The 20,145-nt window shown below is 47.0% G+C and overlaps 1 protein-coding gene across 16 annotated transcripts in view; it reads right to left on the bottom strand.

The window, feature by feature from the left end:
• Aopep (aminopeptidase O (putative)) overlaps window positions 1-20,145 on the bottom strand; it is a 296,983-nt gene that overhangs the window by 74,017 nt on the left and 202,821 nt on the right. For all 16 annotated transcript variants that reach the window (XM_035443029.1, XM_035443028.1, XM_035443036.1 and 13 more), the window contains one exon: window positions 13,691-13,751. In XM_035443029.1, coding sequence (XP_035298920.1) covers window positions 13,691-13,751 — 61 coding nt within the window. The remainder of the gene's footprint in view (window positions 1-13,690; window positions 13,752-20,145) is intronic.

The raw sequence follows: 20,145 nt of genomic DNA, 5'->3' as shown, positions 1-20,145 counted from the left end.
CAACAGCAAGTAAGAGCCTCAGACTGTATTAAAGCTAACAGTCTCCTAGGACCCTCCCCTTCTCTAGTGGCCCATGGAACCCAAGGCTTCATGTGTGCTGAGCAAATGAATTACCCTGCCACCAAGCTCTGCCTTGCTCTGCTGGTGTGGGTTTTAACCTATTATACAAATGCTGTGGTCTGTTTTAGCTTTGCTTCTTATCTTCTTTGCCTTGCTGTCTGTGGTTTAAAGTCACCAGAAAACAGGCTAGCACCACCATCTAAGCTGTTGCTGTTTTTGGATGCTGTCCTGTGAATTTGGCTTCGCTGTCTGGGGATGAAACCCAGGTGTAATGGGGAGGTACCCCTGAGGACCGAGACTGAGGCACCCTGTCTTCTCATGTTGAACACTCACGTCACACAACCTGAGCCTGTTACGGGCACACACTTTACTGAGGGTAAAATGAGATGGGGCCAAGCAGACAGAACAGTGATCTTTAATTCCTCCACCCCCTCCACCCCTACCTTTTTCCCAGAGACAAAAGCCTGTCTGGTATTTTGAACCAAAGTAAACTTTCAAAGGCCTCAAAAATAACTGGGTTGTGACATCATAATAAAAAAGCCTGACCTGACAACCACAGGAACTTAGTGTCCTTGGACAGAGCCTGTAGAGATATGGCCCATCTGAGCCACTGCAAACAAGCACCTGTCCCTTCCAATGATGAGTGGCAGATAGGAGGAAGCGAGTTTTCTTTCTCATATCCCTTATTACAAAGGAGAACCAGTAATTCCATTACTAGCCCCTTCTCGTATAAAACAATGGACCATCTATTGTTATGGGGAATATGGAGAAACAAAGCCAGATGTGGTGGTCACATCTGTAATCTCAGCATTTATAACATAGAGTCAGGAGAATCTGGAGTTCAAGGTCGGCTTGGGATGCATAGTAATACTCTGTGTCAAAACAAAGAAACAAAGACCAGATAGTGAGGTGTGATGCTCTCTGAATGAATGTATCAGATCCACCTGTCTCAGCTGTGGAAACATCAGAAGCCCAATCACTAGTTAACAACGCTTCCAAGTTAGACAGATTCAGTTTCCGAATCTATAAAAAGGGCGCAAAGATGTTTGGTTTGCAGACTTCTGGGTGGAAGTACATCGTTACCATGCAAGTTGTACCTAGCAGAGCCTCTTCAATGAAACAGTGAGTGGCTTTGCTTTCATCCTGGGTGTGCTGGTATGCAGAATGGGGAAAGGGAAAGAATTAAGTTGGATTTTAAAAGGGAAATACAGTTCTTAGGGAGATGGCTCCATGGGTGAAAATCCATGCTTTGAAAGTATGAGGACTTTAATTTGGATCCCATGAACCCATAAAAACAGAACTATGAACCCAGAACTGGGCCGCAGAGACAAGAAAAATCCCAGGGGCCTGATACCCAGCCACTCTAGTAACCAGTGAACTCCAGGTTTAGTGAGAGACTCCAACCCCAAAAATGTGGGGGGGGGGTAGAGAGAAGGCTCAGTAGTTATGAGTTCTTTCTGTTATTCTAGAGGATCCGAGTTCAGTCTCCAGCACCAACTTCTAGTGGCTCACAACCTCCTGTAACTCCAGCTCTAGGGGATCAGGTGTGTTCTTCTGGTTTCTTTGGCTGTGCACACACTTGTGATATTCACACACAAAGACATATGATTAAAAGAAAATCTTAATAAGTAAGGTGGAAAGTGACAGAGGAAGATGCGTACACTGGAGATTTAAAAACTACATTCAGATAGTGGACAACTATATATTCTTGGGTTTGCCACACATAATTTCTAGGAGGATTTGTTGAAACCCAGACAGATGCTCCCAACTACAAAACCAGTCGCAAAAGAAACACACTTTGAGGAGGGGGAGGCCTGTGAGAATTTTGGAGAAATACTTCATGACAAATATAAACACAAAGGGTCTTGAAGAGAAATGAGTGTTTGCTTGGTGGCACAGAGCAGAAGTAACAGCACCCAGAGCGGGGTGGGGGTGGTGGGGGACATAGGACATAGGAGAGAAAATGAGATTAAACCTTTGTCTGACAAGGGGTGACTCCCTATCCCAGGAAACATAGGGAACCACCAAAGGAGTCATCTCCAGTGAGTCCTATTCACTTGTGCCATGGAGCGCTGGCTTTAAGGTCTATGTGTGGACTTTGGCTGCCCTCTCATATGTTTTAATGGTAATGAAGTTGCTGAAATTAAAGAAGGTTTGAACTGTGAAGCTTTGGGGCACAAACGGTGATGTGTTGTAAAGCTGAGGCTGGTAACAACCAGGGTGCCCTGAGCACACTTAAAAAAAAACATCTTGTGTGTGTTCCCTCTGTGTGGTTTGCAATTTCCCTTGGCCTACAAAGGAAAATATTTTTAGCATGTAGCACACTTTGTAACAGACATATAAACGCACTGAAAATATAATTTTAGAAAAGCATCTGGGTTTGATCATCCCAACCCCAAATAGGTTCTGCTTTTTCAACGTAAGGACTGCCACAATGATCTACTGTGAGTATGGCAGTTTCTCATAAACGTGGGCGGCATTGCTGGCTCAGGGCATTTTGCTTTGTAAGCAGTAAATACTCTAATGATTTAAACACAAAGCCGAATCAAGGAGGCTTCTTCTGGATTTGGCTTGTCCTTCAAACAGCAACATTACTGGGCCTCTTCTTTAGGCACGTTTAAACAAAAGGGCATAAAGGAACATTTTGCTTTTCTCTCTATGAATGAAGGGAGACCTGTGATGTTTACTGATCTGTAGGAATTTTGAGGCTAACAAGCCCAGTACAGTTTTCTAGTACCATCTCTTGCTGGTCAGACATGTTAGTATCTGTGGATAACCGACTTGCATCTAAGACTAGCACACTTGAACAAACAAACTAAACAACAGAGCAAGTTTCTGGACCATATGGGAAGAATACAAAATTGAAGGAGGCTAAGTGCTTAGCCCGTACTTAGAAAAAGAAAAGTTTAACAGAAGACTTCCCAGAATATAGCATAATTATAGATCCTAACAACCAACCCCATGTCTACTCATGCAGACTAAGAACAGGCTGAGCCTGAGAGCTTTAACTTGGCTCCTGAGTGATCCTGATGACCAGTGGTCTATGATCCAAGCCTTTGGGGCTACTCTCCTAGCAGGGACTCTGCCTCTCTCTCTTTAAGAAATCACTTGAACCACTTCACTACCAACTCCATCTCTCTCTCTCTTTGATTGAGGTAGGAGCTGGATGGTAGCCCTAGTTTGCTTGGAGCTATGGTATAGAGCAAGATGGCTCCTAGTGTGCAGTAACATCCTGCCTCTGCCCCCTGTTGGGATCCCAGGAATGTGCTTTCCAAAGCTCATTGCCCTGGATTCCCTTTTCTTCTGCCTCAAAGGCACAATAGATTTGCTTTAGTTTACTAAACAAATACTAGATTTCTTTCCGCTGGTGCCACATGTCTGAATGTATCTGCATCAGTCTGGCCTAGTTTAGAATTTTCCTTTTTTTTTTTTTTTTTCCAAGGAAAGAAGTCCTCTGATGTTCTTTAACCAAGAAAGCCACTCTCACATGAATCATACATAAGTTCTAGGAGCTCATTTTAAAAATACATGTTCAGTTGAGGAGCAGCTCAGGGGCGAGGCACTCACACAAGCAGCCTTGTGTTTGGGTCCTACCAGCACATGTCCGCCTACACAGGCTTAATCTGGGATCCGAAAAGACACAGGCCTTTGGTCTCATTCCAATACCAAATTCTCTGGGGCCCTCTCCCATCCTTGCCAGGATGTGGGCACTACAAAATTGGGATTTCAACCAGTTGGCTTGCTCTACAAGGCTACATACTTATTAGCTTTTAATGTATATACATGTATACATTCAGGTGTGGGTGCATGTATGTGCATATACATGTCTGTGGAGGTCTGCTCCCCCCCTTTGATGTAGGGCCTCTCACTAGCCTGAGGCTCATCAATTAGGCTGGACTGTCTGGCTCTCATACCTTCTTTAAAGACTCCTGTGGATACGGAGAGCCCACCCCAGGCACTCACTCTCTGGTTACATACTATTGGCCAGATAGTTAATGCTACTTTTTAAATATCCATGTAAACAAACAACTCTGGACATGAAAGTTTCAAGTTGAAAACCAAGGTCTAACTTCCTCCATCTCCACTGAATCACTTCATCCTGTTGAGGAGGAGAAAGTGTAACCCTTTACCCAGGGAGTCTTCTTTCCAGTAGGTCTGCTGGCCCACCTGGCCATGCTGTGAAATTGCCATCTAAGCAATTGTCACACCATCAAAAGCCTCTGGCGAGACCTCCCTGCATTATTTTCAAGTCCCCATGGGATCTGCTCGTGTCCTGCCTTACAAACTGACCCCCTTAGCAGATACTGTTCTCTACATAGAACAAGCAACCACACACCTGTGGAGGCCGGAATGCTCATGACGCTAAATCACTACTCAGACACATCATCTGGTGGGGTCCATCGACAATTTAAAAGCAATTTACTCTTCTATGACTGGGGCAGAACTACCATGGTACAGTGGTCTTGGAAGGCGCTGAGACGGAGTGTGTGGCTGACTGGAAAGGGTTACCACTGCCACTCTTCTGGCAAGGGAGGAGTTTGCTCCTGGAGCCAGATAGGATCCCCTTTGCTTCCGTGCTGGTTCTGACACAAACTCATCACAGACTTTGATTACTTGATATGGATCACATGGGCATGTCTGTCCCCACCCACAGGGACCTTCCTACTTTCTGCCCCAAATCCGTCTGTCCTCCAGAGCCAGCTTTCCAGTGTCACTGTCATCTCTGTTTCTGTTGCAGGGGTGAACTGCCCACAAACTCTCTAAAGCTAGACTTGGGGTTGCTTTCTGGTGTGGGTTGATTATGTCTATGGTTTTTTCCTACAGAATTCGTAGCAATTTCAGAGCAGCTTCTCTCATCTTCCCTCCATCCGCAGCCCCTCAAGACGCCTGGGCACAGGAAAGGAGATGGGATGGGAGGGCTCACAGAGGTGGCTCTGCCTACTCTATTGCGGAGGCCTGGGTCACAGGATGGATCCCGGAACAGTGCACGCCAGCTCCTTCTGCTGTCAGCAAGGGTTAGAGTGGATCCTTGAGTAGCACATAATGCCAGTGCCTGCCCCCTGCAAGCTGGAAAAGCAGGCCCTTCTTTTGCTTATTTCTCACTCCACTAGACAGGACTTTCTAGTTTTTTTTTGGACTAAGTAATCAGCATCATCTGGGACCCAAAATGCTCAGAGAGTATTTCTCTACAGGATTAAAACGCTGCGAGGCTGGGCTCAAATGACCTTTATTTTGTTAAAGATTTGCTAGAAATTTGGAATTTGTCAGAAAATTAGAGGTGAACTTTCACATGGGCTGACCTATGTCTCTTCTCGAGTTGACATCATAAACCTCCAGTATCTCAGAGTGACTGTACTGGAGGTAGGACCCATCACAGCAAAATGAAATCCCTTGTGCAGGCCCTAACCTAGTGCAACTGGTGTCCTTACAAGAGGAGGAGACAGGGGTGGGAGTGTGAATGTGCACACATAGACACACACACACACACACACACACACACACACACACACACACGCATAAACATACACACATTCACACAGATACACACATACACACATGCATACACACACATGCACACACATACACACACATGCACACACATACACAATGCACATTTGCATACACACACGCACATATGCATACACACATATATACACGCATGCACACACACATGCACACACATACACACATGCACACAATATACACACGGTAGGGGGCATCTGCAAGCCAAGGAGAGAGAGGCCTCAGGAGAAGCCAACTGTTTGGCCTCAGGATTCCAACTTTCCAAACTGTAAGAAAAATCAAACTGCTGTTAAAGCTGCCCTGCCTGTAGGACTTAGTCACAGCAGCCTAGCAAATAAATTAGAGTATTGAACTGTAAGTGGCAAAATTAAAGAAAATTGGGCTAAAAGTGAAAAAGTGGCTACGCTGAACATTGCAGCAATTTGAAGAAGCTGTGCAAAGAGCCAGGCACCTCGATGGACACTGAGTGGCTGTCCTGAGTCGAGCTCATTTCAGATGCTGCCTCAAGCAAGCCAGAGAGCTCACTCTGTGGATTTTTGGGAAGCCCTGACAAGATGTTCAGTCACCGAGAGTGGGATGAACTACTAAACAAAACGACAGCAAACTCACCCAGGCACCCACATAGACCATGTCATGGGCACCTCCACTATTGACAAGAAAGGACAGCCTCACAGTGAATATTACAGAAATTTAACCTGATGAAAACTTCAAAATAGTCTAAGTTGACTAATTGACTGACCATTAACTATAGAATGTTTATAAATGCCCTGGGATTAGGCATTATAATAGCCTCTTCTATTATGTAGAAAACATACAAGCATGCTGTAAGAAGCCTACAAATCATCCTCCTGAGGAACCACTGGCGTTCTCCACACAGAAAGCCAATCCTTGACTTCAAGAACACAAAGCCTCTGCAGCAGACCTGGCTGCTTTTCCTTACTTCTGTGACTTCAGCATTTCATCCGTAGGGCCTTCTACATAATGCTTCATTAACACTAAAGTTTCTTAATGCTAATGAGAAAGGACAAACAGCTGCAGAAAGACACTGAACTACAGAAAAAACTTCTGAACTGAATCAGCTGGTGTACTTCAAAGATGTACCAACCTCTGTATGGAAACCACGACATGTGTTACTTTGGGGTAGGGGTTTCACCTTTGTTTCCACAGGAGAAGAAAAGCTTTGGATACCATCAAAGTTGATCAAGATTAGTTAATCAAGATTCAAGTTGAAAAAAAAAAATCTCTCGATGAGGAGAAATGACAGGTCATCCACCAAGGTATATCTCATAAACTGTACAGAAACCTCACAAAGGAAAGGGAAGTGTTTTGTTTTTATCTTCACATGAAAACCCATCTCCAGGAAATACAAGAACACTGAATGAATAGATACCCGAAGAAGTGAGGATAGCTATCTAAAAAGAACCATCAAACAAAAGGAATTTGTCATATGGTAAACCCTAAAAACATCTCTATATACAATCTATTTCTCTTTACTTCCTAGTCCCTATTCAATTAAACCAATGCTAGCTTTAGAGTTGGATTTGGCTTTCCTCCTCTAAATCCAAGCATGTTGCTAAAATAAAATTCAGAGTTTCTGTACTATATCAAGAAGCCAATTGATGTAATACAGAATAAGAGAAAAAATTGGGGACTGTCATTTGTTTATTCTCAACTCTTTCTCTCAAAGTATAAATTCCCTCATAATTATTGTTTTCCTTATTGTTGCCTTTCCCAGTATGCATACATATAAAAATAAAAGTTAAAATTTCTCTGTTAACATTATTGTTTAAGTTCCCCACAGCCAATGAAGAACTCCCTAACAGCAATCCTTGAACTCTCTGGAAAGAAAATGGGCCCCACCTCATCAAGTCCACTGGATCCAACTGGATGCATTTGAACTGACATTCTGGCTAGAGCTTCAGGTACTGACTTCAATCAACACAAGGACTTTAATCAAGATAAGGACTTCAACCTAGACCTTAAATCAAGTATCTCCCATCAAACACGGACTAGATACATGTGTTGCAGATAATTCACTCAAGACTTTCACTACTCTAACATTTTCTTCCTACAGGACCCCACGATGCTATTGTTGTCCTATTTCAGCAGGAAGTAACTTGGAGAATGCTACGCCCCCTTTCCCCAATGTTGACACTAAGGATAATGAACACCTAGTTAGGGCTAGTTTCCTATTGTTTAGGGTTGGGTTTGGAAGGAAGTGTTCAGGCTTGGACACCTCTTTCAGATGACTTTAGGGTTTAGTTGGAATAGATAGAGTTAGGACGTGATATAAGTAGATTATTATATCTTCTTGTAATTCACCTTTATGATTGTTAATTATTATAGATAACTTACACTGTTAAGTTTAAATCCTCTTTAGACTAAAAGGGGAATTGTAGGGAGAAATCCTGATTAGAGGTACCTCTGACCAAGCCCGCTTGGGCATAGTCAGAGTTACATAACTTAGGGTTTAAGAAGGAGGGTGGGGCACACACTGCTCTCTCTTTTGCCTGGCTGGGCTGAGTGGGAAGCATTTTGTGGGTCCATCCTGCTCAGGTGCAAGCCTGGTCACTGGCTGCCTTTCCTGAGTACTTTTCTCCAATAAACTACCATTTGGCAACCTATTTCTGAACGTCAATAGCCTTCATCTTCCATTATCGGCTTGTGTGGCTTTTGGCAACTTATGTTTGCTTGGAAAGGAAGTGGCATTTCACTTCTGTTCTCAGTTCTGGAACTCAGAGACATATAATGCAGCTGGCCCAACAGCTATCTCACTGTCCTCTGTGCTGCCCTTATTCCTGCTGATTCTGATCCTACTGCTGGGTACATTCTTTTGAGCAGGTATAGGTACAGATGGACTTGAGATTCACTCAAATTAGTGTGAGGATTTGTGCAGATCTCAGAGAACAAGTTGACTAGGAGTGGAAATTGAGAGCAGAAACAAGGTGGGAATTAGTTCCTGTCTTTGAGAAGCCTGCTTGAACTTGGCAGTCCAACCATGTACCTGTGGATTGAAATCATCTATGGATAAGCAACAGAGGCCTGCATTAGCCATCTCCACTTTGACTCACAAACTTTATTAACTTAAGGTAGTTTCACTCAGATGTACTCTGGATGACTTTAAGGTATGATGAACTCACATGTTAATTTGACTAACAGCTGCAGAACAGTACTGCTCAGCAGGACACAGAGGCCACAAGGACAGTTCTACTCAACAACACACACACAGGCCATGAGGACAGTTCTACTCAACAACACACAGGCCATAGAACAGTTCTACTCAACAACACACACAGGCCATAGAACAGATCTACTCAACCACAAACATACAGCCCATAAGAACAGTTCTACTCAACAATACGCACACAGGGCATGAGGACAGTTCTACTCAACAATGCACACAGGCCATAGAACAGATCTACTCAACAACACACACAGGCCATAGAACAGATCTACTCAACAACACACACAGGCCATAGAATAGATCTACTCAACCACAAACACACAGGCCATGAGGACAGTTCTGGTCAACAACAAACACACAGGTCATAGAACAGATATACTCAACAACACACACAGGCCATAGAACAGATCTACTCAACAACACACACAGGCCATGAGGACAGTTCTACTCAACAATGCACACAGGCCATGAGAACAGTTCTGGTCAACAGGACACACACAGACCACACATAGCAGTTAAAGCTTTTCAGTTGCAGGTCTGAGGAGATGTAAAAGCTGGGCATGGAGACAAGCATTCTTAGCCCAGTGCTGGGGTGCAGAGACAAAAGGATCTCAGGAGGTTGGTGGGCAGCCAGTCTAGTCAATTGATGAGCCACTCATGCCAAGTGTTTATAAGGCCTACAATCCCATTGTCATGAGGTAGAACCAGCAGGGTCTGTGTGTCCTAGGTCAGCCCGGGCTACATGGCCAGCGTTAGCTCAGCCTGGGCTCTGCCATGGGACCTTGGCTCAGTAATTAAAGAAATTTAGGTGTGTGGGCGTGCTAGACATAGTTCATGTACTTAATGCTGCGCATTGCCAGCCAGTGCTCTGTCAGACAAGACCTCGAAGGGTGGGAGGAAAAGTTCTCAACAGGACAGCCTTGGGCAATCCTGGAAGTGTCAACCAGTGTGCCAGAGAGCATTCTCAGAACACGGTCAATGAAGAGAGCTTCACTGAGGATTGCTCTGAGCTTTGTTTTGGGAAAACTCACTTGATATTGACAGATAGACAGACAGACAGAAAGACAGACAAGAACTTGGCTGCTACATGACCAATTGGCTACTTCACTAGCCCAGACAAAATACAATGAGGAAATGGTGCAGGTCCTGGGGAACGGGACTGCGGATTTGCTTACACAGGGACCTCAGGACTTGACAAGTTCCAGAAGGATCGTAGCATGAGAGGAGGCTTCAGAGGCTCAGTAGCAATTTAACCAAGGAGAACTGAAGAGCCTGGATGGAAAAATGCCATCTCTAGTGCTCTGTACAGAAACGTGACTACCTTAGGGCAGACACGAAAAGAAACAGGCATGGATGGTACTGCTTGAGTATACCCATCAAGTATCTGGTCAATGGTATCTTCACCCTGCCTGGGGTTTCACACACATGGGGAATTGAGGGGACTGTATGTACACACTAGGGCATTATATTAAAGGGCTAGGTACCCTGGGGGTTGGGGGGTGGTCTGGAACCAATCCCTGGTGGACACCAGGAGACGGCTGTCTACTATTCTGATATGGGTTTGGGAAGCTGACAAAATTTAGTCTGGCGCCATCTCTCAGGAAGCAGCACAGCCATCAACACTTGCTCTTCAGTTTATAGCAAAGGAAAAAGGAAAACTAGCGGCACCCAGACTTACCAGTGCATTTGTGTTAGTGGCCATACCCCTTTGGGTGTGGCTTCAGGTGCGGACAATCAGAAAGAGGGACGTGAGAGGCATCTCTCTCTCTCTCTCTCTCTCTCTCTCTCTCTCTCTCTGATGTGAGGGTTGTGGATCAGATCAGAAGGGCAGAGAAGGCTGTAGCGGTTCTTTATTATTACCCAATAAAACACCCATTTATCATTTATCTTGGGTCTAGTGAGAACTCATTATCCTTCAACTGGTGCTCAACCATAGTGGAGATACACTGTCTAAAAACTCCTAAAGTTCTAATTTATTTTTGAAAGGCTGGACACCTACTACACTTCCCAGAAAGCAGGTGTGAGGCTCACAGTCAGCTGTCAACAGGCCGGGATCACTACTGAGACACACACAGCAGCAGCCCCACAGTTTAGACTCTGCTTCTGGTTGGCCTTGCTACAGGAAGTGTATTGTTTTAAAGTTTATAAATGGTAGAGAGCATATCCGCCATGCTCAGGGCCAAGTTCTGTCTCCTGTACCTCAAAACCAAACAAAAAAGGTAGAGAAAGGACAGCATATGTACTTATAGATTCTGAATGATGGCTGAAAAGGTGTGTACCAAAGTGTTCTCCCTGGATGCCAGCCACAGTGGTACATGCCTGGAATCCCAGCAAGCAGGAGGTACTGACAGGAGGGTGTGGCAGCCTCAGCTACGAGAAAGTCCAAGACCAGTGTGGGCTATATGAGACCCTGCCTCGAAGACCACAGCAAAGAAAAATAAAAGTCACCTCTGGGTCTTTTTAATTTTCTTACTTAGAAGCTTTTTTAAATCCTAAAATAAATGTGCAATGTTTTCTTAGAAAAATTGTCATGGAAGACAGCAAGACTGAGGACGTAGACAATTTCAGTCTTTGCAAGGTCAAACAAAGGTGGCAGGGCTGAAGGGTAGTCTTTAAAGAGGTTGGGTTCCAATTCTTTCATCTCTGTGGGTCTCCTGACCACTTCTGAACTGCTCCTGAAGCTATGTCCACTTAACTTTCTTTTTATAATTTCCATTCAGTGTAGCTGTAAAGGAAATTGAGGCAGACCTTCCCGAGGAGACAATAAGCCCCTGTAGCCTATGGGATGGAAACTTCATGAGAGAACATGGGACTCTGTCATCAGAGAATTCAAATGCTGGAGGACAGAAATTCTGAAGAGAACAAAGAGCAGGATGCTGACACTCCCGCAACGGGCACGATAGTAGCTTTACATGATGATGATGAACAAGGTGTCCCATTCACTGCAAGCTCCTGCCACCACGGGGTCTCAGGCCCTGCCAAGAATTTCACTCAAGTGGAAACAAAAAGAAACTTACAAGGAGTGTGAAAGGGGCTAAGAGCAGGTAGATCCCCAGCAGCCAGGGAAATAACCAGAGAACTGGGTGGCGGAGGGGATGAGGAAAAGAGACCTGTGATCACTCATCACTTTTGCACTAAATCAGGCTTCTTTCTTTCCGTCTCTCTGCCGGCTGCTGTTGTGTTTACTGAACAGCTAGGCACCCGGGGACATGCCAGTGGGCCTTTAAGATGAGTTACAGCGGGTGAGCCGCCTCATTGCACCTGGCCCTTTTGACAGCAGGCTTCATCAGCTCTAGGTAGAAAATCTGTCTGTGTTAAGCTATCACTAATGCAACTAGAACTTTGGAAGAAAAGGTTCTGCTCAGAGGCAAATCTCACTCTTCCATATTCCTTTCTGCAGTTTGTAAGAAGACACTAAGAGTACCTGGAGCAGCCTGCTTCTGGGCGTGCGCTGCTGGGGGGGAGCTTTCCTCCCTCTTGGTGAGCTGGTGCAAATGAGAGTCCTGTTCTAGAGCCGGGAACTGGGGAGTGGCTGAGTGACTCCCCAGCTTTTGGCCACACCAAGAATGCCCAGGAGCCTTCTACAGCCTGGCACAGGCCCACAAAGCAAACTCCACGGAGACTGCCAGCAACGCCCCCACCTAAAACACTTGAGGGTGAGACTGGTTCTCAGCGAGTCATCTTGTTGGAAGTCACCTTGTTAGAAACCACAGGCTCTCATGACACACCTGACTTTAAATTGTTGCCTTCCAGGCCTGGTGCAGCCTCACCTCACTGATTTGGTTTAGTTTTCATCTCTCCCTCCCTCTCTCTCTCTGTCTCTCTCTGTGTCTCTGTCTCTGTCTCTGTCTCTGTCTCTCTCTCTCTCTCTCTGGTTTTTTGAGACAGAGTTTCTCTGTTGCTTTGGAGGTTGTCCTGGAACTAGCTCTTGTAGACCAGGCTGGTCTCGAACTCACAGAGATCCGCCTGCCTCTGCCTCCCGAGTGCTGGGATTAAAGGCGTGCACCACCAATGCCCGGCTCATTTCTTTCTCCCCCACCCTCCCTTTTTTTTTTTTTTGTTGGTTCCCGGAGAGACTGAACCAAACAAGTTAACTGAGCTGGGTGGCATCCATTCTGAACTGAAGGTAGTGACTCCCGGTGAGCTAAAGGTGGCTGATATAGTCACATTTCTCTTGGTTTGAAGGCCACTTGAACACCCTTCACTGCATTTCACGGGTCACAGAAATTCATTGACACTTAGACGCCAACCCCACCCCACCCCCGCCCCCCACAAGCAGCTGCTCATATGACTAGCTGCAAAACCAGAATTCAGCAGTCTACAGGGGCAGCTTGCCGGAATGCAGGGCCAAACTCGATAGCCACCACAGCCTACTACAATAGTAAGTCTGGTCCTTATCCTGGCATTCCAGCTAGGGAGGAGCTTGGATCACCCCAAGGATTCTAGAAGCATAGACCTGGGAGATATGCAGCTCTAGGGTGGGTGTTTCCCATAGGGCTGGTGAAGGTTTCTCTCTCATGGCGACCCATGACCTGAAAGAGGGGTGGGGGGAAAACTGAGTCCAGGTCCCCAAGACAAAGCAATGACAAAACGGATAGAGAAGTGCCCGGATGCAGTCCCGTAAGTACAATAGGGGAGAAGTTGAAAGGCAGGGATTGGGAGGAAAATAAGTACCATGTTCAGGTAAAAGCTGTGGCAAAACTGTTGCTTGGAGACTCCACCCAAAATGCCCAGCATGATGTGGATGACTTCACTTAATACACAATGCAGTAGGCATTGGTCACATCCATTTACCCCACAATACTCAAGCCAATGACTACCAGGAGCCAAGACTTTCATAGACATATTAAAAAAACATCACTGTCTGGACTGAGAGGCTGGCAGCCAGCTTCACTCTGTCCCTCAAACAGTTATCTCAGGTACCTTAGGTATTCCGGAACACTCAAGCCAATCACGGACGATGTTCTCGACAGACAGGCCGAGCCTTCAGAAACAAAACGAGAACCGAATGGTTAAACGCACTTCCAAGCACAGGTGACCAGCTAAGTACTTAGGCAGATGAGGTGCTCTCTTCAGCATGAGCGAGCACCACCCCATTGGCCAGTGGTGTGGGAAAGAACCACCACATTAGGGTGGTCTCTGCAGGACACAGAAACATCTGTCCATGGCCACTGAAGAGCCGAAGACACCAGGCACACAACAACAGGCGCTCTTAATGCTTTGAGGTGAACTTGAGGGGGGCCAGCAATGTTCCTAGAATCCACAGAGCCTGGATCCCTGCTAGAGGAGGTGAGGCAAGTGTGGTAACATGTCTGTGAACTGGACAATAATGTGGGCTGCAAGAACAGGGCACACTGTGCCGAGCCCACCTGTCTGTTTTCAGTGTAGGCCCACACCAGGCCCACACCAAATGGCTCCGTGCAGTGTTCTGAATGCGGTTACACTGGCTGAAACTGTTTTGCTTTCTTGCCCTGCTGAATTCACTGGCCTATAAAATCACTAAATACCTGGAGTATTGATAGCTGCCTGTCTTCCCTCAGCAATCCAAGTAAGGTTTGTTTACAGCAAACCCACCCCCTCTTTATCCCCTTCCAGACAAATCCTGCTCATGCCCAGGATTTGCTCCTTGGCCCTTAGCCAGGAAGGAGGCACCCTGCATCCTTGGGTGGGCTCCATCCCTGTCCTCAGCTTGCTCACAGTATCTAGCACACTTGGGACTGAATGACTGTCTCCTTGAAGGATGGAAGCTCTCTAGCTGCCAATCCCAGTGTTCACCATGTCCCTGGTAGGAAAGCAGGTTTGTGTGGAGACACTTTAACATGAATGAATGCATGAAAACACATTTCTTGGGGCAGGGAGACAGTTCTGCAGGTGAAGCCTCAGCTACTCAAGCCTGATGGCCAGAGCTCCAATCTAGAACCAGCACAGGTGGATCTATGAAGCAGCTAGTTGTGGCAGCATGTCTTCTGTGATTCCAGAACTCCTATCATGGGAGGGAGGCAGAGACAGGACAACTGCTTTGAACTTTGTGGTCTGGCGAGCAGAAATCAAGAGAGACCCTGCTTTAGCAAAGCAGAAGTTGAGAAATGACTCTCCAAAGTTGTCATCTGGCAACCACGCACAGGCATAGGAACGCATACACCCTCATAAATAAACTTAAGCCCCAAAGCAACACCCCCCCCCCGACAGTTTCTCTACTGACAGCAGAAGGTGTAGAAATATGATTGAAGGCCAAGTGTAGTCCACATGGGCTTTTGGTCAGGGATCAACTTTCAATGGGCTGGGGAAAACAACACCTGTTAGGGAAGAAACATGGGTTATTCGGAGAGAGGGTCTGAATTTCCACGGCCAGTGTTTCTCCATAGGACTAGTAGGCAGAAGGTGGAGAGAGAACCTAAGAAGATAGAGGGACTACCTTTTCAGGTCTCCTGGGTCTTCAGAAACAGTGGAATTTCTGACTCTAACTCATGAGAAAGCTGAGCGCCACTGTCACTGAGCCTTTTCATCACTTGGTATTAATTTAATGGGGGTCAATCCAGTGCAAACAGCCAAGTGGTCTGTAAATTTTGGGCTCAGAGGCATGTGTGAAGGGAGGAGGCTGCTCCTCAGGACACCTTCACCGCTGGCCTCCCCTGACTTCAGAAGAAGGCCTGAAAACACCCTCAGTGGACTTGGCTGACCAGACAGGACTGGGACAGTGGCTCTGGCTGGCCACTCAGGGGAAAAAAAAAGCACCACTGGAGTAAGTCTAGCAAACAGGTCCTGCTCCTCCTCTCTCAGGCCTGGCAAGCTGGTGTCCACAGAACTGGCCCCGGTGCTCAAAGCCCAGGGGTGCTCAGACAAGAGCAGGAAATGGACCCCTGTACCAAAGGAACTGTGTCCCCATGACAAGATCAATGGTAGGAGAGGTGGAGACAGACTGCCTTTGTTTCAGACAAGAATAGGCCTTCAACTGAGTCATCTTCCTTCGTGTATAAACAGAATTCAGACTTATCTGTCAGCCTCACACATTTCAAGGGAAAATTAATAATAACAGCAACAGTAATAACAACAAACATTATTTCCTTGGATACAGGTAGGAAGTGTCCTTCACTCGTATCCTTTCCAGACAGACTCCTGTGGCCTACAGTCCTGGCATCATCTCAGTGACCCTTAGGAAAGCCAAAGCCAGAGGCACTTCTAAGGCTGGCTGTGTTGCACCTGGTGTTCATGGAAACAGGTCCATGGCATGAAGAGGGGCACACTTAGAATGCTTAGAAACAGCCTGGATAATCAAAGGGCCTGACACAGTGGATGATCCCAGTGCTCACAGGAATGGGATTACACATCCTGAAAGGGCAACGTCTGAGGGGTGACTTAGTTGCCATTTTTGAGAAATTTCACAAAAGATGGTCAACAGCTGTTGGGCATTGCCACAGAGGAGTAAATTCCAGGATGCAGACATAATTTCCTTTGAGGAATTTCCACTACAACCCTTCTGTCAGTGGCGTAGGGGAGAGGTTGGCCAGTGAAGGCTAAGAAAGTAGGCATTGAGCTAAGTCCTCAGGTGAAAGGGCTGAAGATCAGGCAAACATCTCTATGAGTTAAGACTCTGGTAGAGCCATTATGCCCACCAGCTCAGGTGAAAACATCCCAGGGATTGAACTGTCTCTGAGGAACAGACAGTGAATGATGCCTTAAAGGATGCCAGCCGCTTGCAGGTGTGTGGTATGGACCACTTCCTGGCTCAGGGAGAAGTGGGTTTGGGACACCAAGAAGAACATCCAGAGAGGCTCAGAAAGGGAGGCAGCACTTGAGCATGAAGTTGGGGTGGCTGCACTGTCCTTCATTCTGGGACAGGGTCAGTGGATATGGAGGAAGACATGGTAAGGAGATCCAAGTGCCTGTCCCAGAGGGACAAGGTAAAGATAAGGCTTGGCCTCTTCAGTAGCACCCAGGATGGGGTGAGAAGAAACCACCATGGCAACACAACAAGGCTGGAGTCAGGGAGGCCACGTGGCAGGTTTCTGATTTGCAGGCATGTGTGCAAGCACACGCGCACACACGCAAGCACTTTGGAGACAGGGTTTCATTATGTACCCCAGGATGGCTTCAAACTCAAAATCCTTCTACCTCAGTCCCCTGAGTGTACATGCTGTCACCTCAATCCCAAGGGTGTGCAGTGCTAGGGAGAGACATCGAGGGCGGGAAGATGGAGCATGGACTCTGGACTCCATCAACTTCTGCAGGACAATGTTTTACAGGAAGCATCTGATTGCACTGGGCCTACCTACAGCCAGCTCTGAGGGTTTGTTCACTGGGAGGCAGTAGAGCAGATGCTGTTGTCATATTCGGTATCTGCACACAGAGTCTATGGTGGCATCAAAGGAGAAAACAAACACATCTCTAAGCACTGCCAGGTGGAGGTACAGAAGTAGCAGCTACCGTTTATGTCCCTGCTATATATGATTCTTCCTAACCCTTAGAGAAACAGCACAAGGTCAGTGTTGTTGTGCCCACACAAAGAAGAGCAAAATTCCGAGGAGCTGGGAAACTTATCTAAGGCCACTCGGGTGGTACTTGAAGAGCTGGGATTCAAATTTACCAAGCCCCACTTTCTTTCCCACTCTCTACAGTGGTATAGAGACGCCCACAGAAGCAGAGCCTGTGCAGCCCGCCATGCCCAAGGCAGCTCTCCCTTCTCCCCAACACTTGTGATGCTGAAGGTGGCCTGCTTCCTGCTGGGGCTGCCCTGCTTCCTGCTGGGGCTGCCCTGCTTCCTGCTGGGGCTGCCCTGCTTCCTGCTGGGGCTGCCCTGCTTCCTGCTGGGGCTGCCCTGTTGTCAGCTCTCCAACTATGTTTGTGAAGAGATGGAGAGACCCTCTTGGGGCAGAGGTGCGATGTCACGAGAGTTCCCTAGGCTAAATTCAGAAGCAAAAACTGTTCTCCCTTAGCAGAAGGGGGCTTGACTTTTCAGATCACTTTTCTCTGGAGAGATCTGAAGCATTTTATAAACATGATCGCTTTGGTTCTGACAGTTGCTATGTGAAGTGAGTGACAACTGTTTGAGCAGATGTTGAATCTCCGGCCCAGGTGGACTCAGGTCAAAGTCAGTGCTCTCACGGAGAGGCCTAAGGCCCTAGTGTTAGAGCAGGGATCACACTGCACTAAGCCCCTCTGGGGAACTGTGGAATAAGATGTTAGACCATAAGAAGATGCATGGATCAACACTCTCCCTCCAAAAAGCAACCAAGCAAAGCTTGAGGTGCTAGAGGTGGCCTCATCTGCAAGGAAATGGGAGCCACCATATAAAAAAATGCTTAATTTTCTGGGAGGAAATGGATGCATGTTTTCAGAGCAAAGGGAGCATCTGTGCTGGTTTGTGTTGTTCTGATCATTACTGTGGATGTGGTGCAGCAGTGATTAAGGCAATAGCTGCCTGTCACCCCCAGAGTCTAAACCAGTGGTGTGTCCTGTCCCTCTGAGACAAGCAGAGGCATTCCTGTGTAGCTAGGACCCAGGGCACACAGGAAATGACACTTCTGCATGTCTTATCGCTATGGAGAGTGATTTCACCCAGATAGCTAACAGGACATAGACCCACGGTTAAATGTCCTTCATGTCTGTACCAGGGTGCTTGCTCTTCCCACCCTACTGGCTGATACCTGGTCCTGGGAGCACTGGCTCCCTGCTTGTGTGAACCACACTTCACAGGGCAACTTGGAGTTTCAGTGGGTTATCTCCAGGCCCTCGGGGCTGTAAATGTGGTCACGAGCAGTAAATACAGAAGGGAATAGAGCATGCGGGCATCCCTGACATGATACTGCTTAGAAAAGTAAGCTAGCTGTGTTTTAGAGACTAGAAAGTGAACCAGTGATCTCTCCGTGACGTGGGAGTGAACAGATGTACCCACAGGCTGGCCGGAGGAGGAGCTGCACACACCTGGGTGTGCTTGCCATTGACTTCTGAGCTGCTGTGATGGTAAGCGGTGGCTGTAACTGTGCATGGGCCTGTCAGCTTGCTGGTGACAGAGTGTGATGCCATCATTCCTGGCACCTGCCTGCAGCCTCCTGGGAGTCTAACACTCACATTCTGCTGCTCCTTCCACAGCCCAGGACACAGTTGCATCAGCTTTCTCATGAAGCAAATGCCAGGCCTCAACAACTTTGAAAGTAGAGGTACTAGACAGAGAAAAAAAGAGCAGAGTTTGAAATGGGAGTGCGCTTGTCCTAGAATACAACTTACATGCTATACAGGCTTTTAAACATTGGTAAGTCATGCTTTCAGCCCTTTCACTACATGTGGAAGCAAACTACATTTCTCAGAGCTTTCCTTGGTGTTGCTCATTTTCTTGATCAAAACGAGGCATTTGTGCTCAGGTAGTTAATGAAGACTGCTGATGAGGCATAGCAAGTGAGTGCTCCCTGCTCTGTGGGGGAGGAAGAGCAAGGGGTTTAAACAAACACACGAACATGCGCACACAAACATTATAATTGACGGGCAAGAATTAATCAGTAGCTGTGGCTGACACCAGAACCCAGGAGCCAAAGCTGCTGGACCAGCCATTCCCCCAGGGGTGGGGCACAGCTGTCTGGCAGCAGGAAGATGGTGTGCTGTCTGGATGGCCTGAGCACTTCACTTTGTCCTCACCTCCTTCCCCTCCAGGCTGATTCCAGGAACAAGAAGTTGCCCACTACACTTGAGAATGTGGCTCAGTGGCCAAGAAAGAATAGCCAGGTTCCACACTTGGTTCCTCTATTCAACTTTACAACTAACCAGCCATTTGTAACTGTGGCAACCTCTCAAACCAAACCCCTGGCTCTGTTCATTGCTTTGAAGCCCACTGCTACTGTAGCCATTACTGAAATAACCCCAATTCTCAATATTTCTTGAGTCAAATGCTCTAGGGGTCTCTAATGGATCTCCCCGCTACTAGGCCTCCCATTACCCTTCAGTCCCTCCCTCACACACACACACACAATGCTTTGCCAGAGACATTCCCCAGCCTTCACCAGGCTCTGGCTTCAGGTCTCATTTCAAGTGGAAGGCTGAAGAGTGTGCTGTCTGTGGCTCCTAGGACCCAGAATCTCACGGACCTGTTACACTCTGATTCTAATGCCCTGCGCTGGCGGTGGCGATGGCCCGCGTTTTTGGTGGATCTTTTGGAAGGCTGGCACTAGATTTATTCTTCCCTGTCTCCTCACAGGAGATGCTCCACGGAGAGTGTCAGCACATTGAGTTGAGACAACAGGGCAGGGGCAGCGTGACAGTGAAGCACTAGCCATTGTGACTGGCAAAGCCTCGCCTGCTCGGCATGGCTCAAGTGCCTAACAGATGTGTCGGAGGATCAGTTTGCAATCGGGGCCGAAGATTAGAGGCTCCAGGGGGTAGATGTGCAG

The sequence above is a fragment of the Cricetulus griseus genome, chromosome 3 (genome assembly GCF_003668045.3).
Source record: "Cricetulus griseus strain 17A/GY chromosome 3, alternate assembly CriGri-PICRH-1.0, whole genome shotgun sequence".
NCBI lineage: Eukaryota > Metazoa > Chordata > Mammalia > Rodentia > Cricetidae > Cricetulus > Cricetulus griseus.
Note: the sequence above shows the minus strand (reverse complement) of the source record. Positions and strands in the feature narration are given on the sequence as shown.